Source organism: Centruroides sculpturatus, unplaced genomic scaffold (genome assembly GCF_000671375.1).
Source record: "Centruroides sculpturatus isolate CEXI.00-Female unplaced genomic scaffold, Cexi_2.0 scaffold5112, whole genome shotgun sequence".
In the NCBI taxonomy this organism is placed as follows: domain Eukaryota; kingdom Metazoa; phylum Arthropoda; class Arachnida; order Scorpiones; family Buthidae; genus Centruroides; species Centruroides sculpturatus.
Window position 1 is genome coordinate 1 of NW_019389282.1, and position 4853 is coordinate 4853.

Sequence of the window (4853 nt, forward strand, 5' to 3'; positions counted from 1 at the left end):
TTTTTTCAAATTGTAGCCCAATTAAAAAATTATTTAACAATGAAGAAATGATTAAATCTCAAGAGCCTACTATATTTTCCCCATTTTTCGACCATTAATTAAATGAAAGCATAAAAAAATTATGAAATAAACTTTTATTTTCTTGTACTTGAACATATGTACAGTAAATTAATTCAGATTTCATTGGAATGTACAGTAAAATTCATAGACTTAGCAGCAAATAAATAAATAATTACAATAAGAATATTTGGCATTGTAGGTGACTTATCAAAGAAAAGAAAAAAAAAAAACAACTTTGTTTTCTGTCCAGTCTATAAATTCCAAAAATACCTTTTGTATCTTAGTGAGATGTGAACATTTCATTGATTTATTTCCTCATATTTTATATCATCGCATCTGATATTCACAGAGAAAATGCAGAAATGCAACTTAATTGAAAATATTTTTTTTACAGTTTATTAACAACGTTAGCACATATATATATATATATATATATAATATTTTAAGTTTTTAAAATATAAAATGCGGGATATATTTTAATTTTATTCACATGAAAAATATTCGAAATTGTCATTTCTTTAATTACATTTTGATTTTCTTGTTTGATTTTTACAGTGTCGAGAAAAAACTTGAAGCACTTTACAAACCCAAGAACTTGCTAATCCTTGGGGATTTATCGTTGCTATAAAACAAATTCACTCGAAGGTAGACTGAAAACGAAGGACATCTCTTTCGAAAAAAATAGTAAACATTAAATATATAAGAAATATATATTATCAATCCTAAAAAAAAAACACTTTACACGGAAGGATTTATTTACAGAAACAATCGGAATTAAAAAGTACACGACTCTGTGCAACTTAAAATTTACTTTTTGTTGTTTCTCTGATGACTTTTCAAAAAAAACAATGGGTTTTTTTTAAACAGAAAATCTATCTTATATTGGAAAATTTATTCCGAAAGAACGTAACAGTAACGTTAATTTGGAATGACTTTTTGGACTGAATTACAACGAAAACCATCGGAGAAACAACGATTCAAACCATGTACAGACGTGTACTTTTTTTTTAATGAAAAGTTTAAAAAATAATCCACAATTACAGAATTGTTTGCAAAAAATATTATAAATATAAATATAGTTTTTGCATATAGTTTTGTTTTGCTCTTCTTTCCCATTGATTATCATTATGAGAAAGATAAATTACTTTAATGTTGTCTCTATCTACTTTCCACACAAGGTAAACCAAAAATAATGGGGTTTTATGGAAATTTATAATTTTTTTTTCCTTATGTATTGGTTAACCAGGTGAAATTCTATATATGGACGGTCCTTTCAATCACAAGACTATGGAAGCTTGTCATTGCATGAAACTATGAGTATCCTATCTGTTTGCTACATATACTTAACTATTTTAAATTATACTTTACACGTCTTATTTTCACGATGTAGGGACCGTTGAAGTGAATCCTTAAAATGTGTAGAGATTCTTTGAACTATGTTTAAAAGATGTGTATGCGTTTCGTTTGTACAGAGTACAAATGGGCTTTTCTTTTTTTGATACTTTTGCATCAGTAAAAGAGCGTTGTTAATTGGCCCTTTCAAAACGTCTAATTTAAACTTGTCCAATTACATCGCACGAATTTATATCAGGAGCCAATCGTACGTTAAAACATTTCCTTATTTATTTATTATAAATTTATATAATTTTCGATAATATAAATAATTTAAATTAAAAATATAAAAGCAAACTTTTTCTTGCAGAAAAATAGGAAATGTTAAGTCAACAAAAGTGACTTTACCCCTTTATTCTTCCTTAAATCTTGCCCCTTGTTTTTTACACATCAAGGCCACGTGTAATTAGGAATTAATTATTAAATAAAATTTCGTTGTTATTTATATATATATATGTATACGTTTATTTTTATATATTGAAATTAATATTTGTGTGTCCTGTTTAAAAATAATTTAATTTTCACTAGATTGCGTTCTACTGCCGACAAACGGATAGTAAGAGGCTCTTCTTCTTCTCATAGGAAACTGTCCAAGTTGCCAATTTGGCCTAGGATAAAGTGATACGGAGACGTCATCGGGATTTAAGTGCCTCTGATGTGCCGAACAGAAACGAGGTGCTGGAGTCTGAGTATTTGTCGCTTGTGTAGTTGTCGCCGGCGGTGTAGTAGTAGTAGTTGTCGTTGTTACTGGGTTTCCTAATTGGTTAGATATAACCCCGGGCAAAGCACTCAACTGCTCTTGAATGCAACTTAATCTATCTTCTAAACAAGTTATTCGATCTGTCATAGCTTCTTGTCTCTGGTTCATGTCTATTATAAGTTCGTACATTGTAGTCTGCATCTGAAAAAAAAGTAAAAGAAAATATCTCATTTATTATCTGACAGATAGAATATCCACAAAATCAATTAAACTATAAATCAAAAACAACAACAATATATCTTGTATTTACGTTAAGAAGATTAAGTGATAAAAGATGCAAGCTGCCTACTTCTAGAACTTTAGAAAGTAAATTGCGTGGTAGGAAATAAATCATTCTTTTAAAATATATTACAAAAAAACGATAATTAATTAACTTTAAAAAGCCTAAAATTAAAACCTCAAACATACTTTTGCCATATCGGTGATGGTATTTGCATTTTCCATTAATTTTCTTTGATCCATTTTAACTTTTCTTAAACTGGAAAAAGTTAATTATATTTTAAAATTAATTAAATATACTTTTAAAATATTATATTTTATATAAACTATATAAAGGCTGATGCATTCGGACGATACAATTAAGACGACAATTAGCGTCAACGTCCCATTCCACCAATCATCTCTTTCGACCTTGACAATCGACAAAGACGATTGGTCGAACCTGTCGGCAACATTTCAATTTGTCTTTAAAGCTCGGTTCACACTACGCAAGTTTCGTGCAATTTTTGTCGTTCGCCTCTGAACGACACACAAATCGCACGATAAGCAATAAAGTCGAACCAGTCATAGTTTATCAATTGTAAATTGATCCAATGAACATTATGATCGTAAATCACGAGCCATTCATTTAGTATCATTCTCCATTTTTCTGTTTATGGCCAGGAGAACGTGCAAAAAATTAATCGAAAGATTGAGTTATATTGATAGTTATCGACTTATTAAATTGGTAGTCGTNTCCTCCTCACAACAAAGATTGAATTATATTGATAGTTATCGACTTATTAAATTGGTAGTCGTCCAAAGTTTTTTCGAGTTATAAGTTTGATGAATGAAAACTCGAATGAAAACTGATTCAATGATAAAAATTTATTTATTTCTTTATTCAACTGAAATTACTGTATATTTTTAGCGTGAAATATGTGTTTTATAAGTATTCTAAACGTAAGCGGTAATTTGTTTTTCTAGTTAGTCGTGTGTTAAAATCATAATCTGAACATGTAATCAGCGGCATGAAGCGGTATTAACGACGTCAAAGCAATTACCCGAAGTGTGTGTGAACTAGGCTCCTCCATTAAATTAAAAAGCTAGAACTGTGGGTCAATTCACCCACTATTGAGCAACCGACCCAGATTCGAACCCGTGTTCCGTAGGGTAGCATTTATATCGATCAATGATATTAAACGTTATAAGAATAGTCTCATAAATCAGTTTTATTAATTAATTACAAATCAAACCCGTAGTCTACATGTCGTCTATATCCAATTACAGTGGTGCCTCGTATAACATATACCTCGAATAACGGACGCTGCGAACAAAGGACTTTCTGCGAACAAGTGCGAATGATGTTTCCACTCTTTTGCCTCTGCCAATGACAATCTGCTATTTTTATAATATATTAGTATTATTAGGATATATTATTAGTATATCTGAAGTACAGAGCTCCCGTTGGGATTCGGCTTGCTCCCTTGTTTATTACGTAGAGGAGAGGAGAGTATTATGGAATACCATTTACATTTTTAAAAATAACTTTACTGGTTTTTGAATAAAAATCTCAAAATCATCATGAGTAAATACTATAACTAATTGTAATGAATTGCCACTTGTAAAAAATAATATTATTTACTTTGTTGTTATAAAAAAATATATTTAAAAAACTCACAAATGGAGGGTAATATGGAATAGATGGTTTAATTAAACCATTGAAAAACTAATTAGACTTCATAAAACATAGTTATTCTTAACTATAAAAACCATATTTTTAAGATTATGTGCATGTTATTTCTGCTTCGAGTCTATTTACAAAAGTCACAGTTATAACTTTCTCTCTCTGCTCCGGTAAAATCAAGGTGAGCCCACAGAGAACAGATGAAGCATTGAACCCAAATTTTCACTCGTTCATCTTCGCAAAATTTTCCGTTACAGAAGATACATTCAGCGTCTTCGTTTTCTGGTTCTTTAGTTGATGGCACGAAGTCCATTACAGACGATACATCAGAATGGAACGATTCATCGCTGCTAACACTGGAGTCATCTCTACTGGGTTTAGGTCTAGAAGGTCGGTCTAAGTTTAATTTCTTAACAGGTGCTCTTTGAATGTTCGGTTTCTTTTGTTGTTTTGAAGCTTTTGGTTCCTTCTTTTTGTCCTTTTCTTTCAGTTTATCCATTTATCCTAGTATTCCATAATACCCGACACGCCATCTTGGAAAATGAACCTTTAAACTGATGGACAAAACATTGCCTGCTAAAAAAACGACTACAGTATAACAAACTACAATTCTTTTAGTGTACATTATGCTTAACATCAATGTTCGAGTAACATGTGTACTAGTAGGTTAAAATGTTTGAAAACTTGCCTGCAAAAACTCTTGAAAATCACAAAACACACTTTGTTCTGTAGCGAATGGTACGACGATAACAAGCG

General features: G+C 30.5%; 2 protein-coding genes across 2 annotated transcripts; both read right to left on the bottom strand.

Moving 5' to 3' along the window:
- Positions 1-882: 882 nt before the first annotated feature.
- Positions 883-2690, bottom strand: LOC111617221. The gene is made up of 2 exons (XM_023358550.1): positions 2621-2690; positions 883-2353 (listed from the first exon to the last, which is right to left on the bottom strand). The coding sequence occupies exons 1-2, from the start codon at positions 2672-2674 to the stop codon at positions 1967-1969; spliced, it is 441 nt and encodes a 146-aa protein (XP_023214318.1). The 5' UTR covers positions 2675-2690; the 3' UTR covers positions 883-1966.
- A 1534-nt stretch (positions 2691-4224) lies between these two features.
- Positions 4225-4596, bottom strand: LOC111617220 (PHD finger protein ALFIN-LIKE 8-like). The gene has a single exon (XM_023358549.1). The coding sequence runs from the start codon at positions 4594-4596 to the stop codon at positions 4225-4227; it is 372 nt and encodes a 123-aa protein (XP_023214317.1).
- Between the last annotated feature and the right edge of the window lie 257 nt (positions 4597-4853).

Excerpts from the sequence above, each read along its gene's own strand:
- LOC111617220 (XM_023358549.1), bottom strand. The coding sequence starts at position 4,596 with ATGGATAAACTGAAAGAAAAGGACAAAAAGAAGGAACCAAAAGCTTCA.
- LOC111617221 (XM_023358550.1), bottom strand. The coding sequence starts at position 2,674 with ATGGATCAAAGAAAATTAATGGAAAATGCAAATACCATCACCGATATG. Across the intron at positions 2,354-2,620 it reads CCATCACCGATATGGCAAAA|ATGCAGACTACAATGTACGA; the intron begins GTATGTTTGAGG and ends CTTTTTTTTCAG.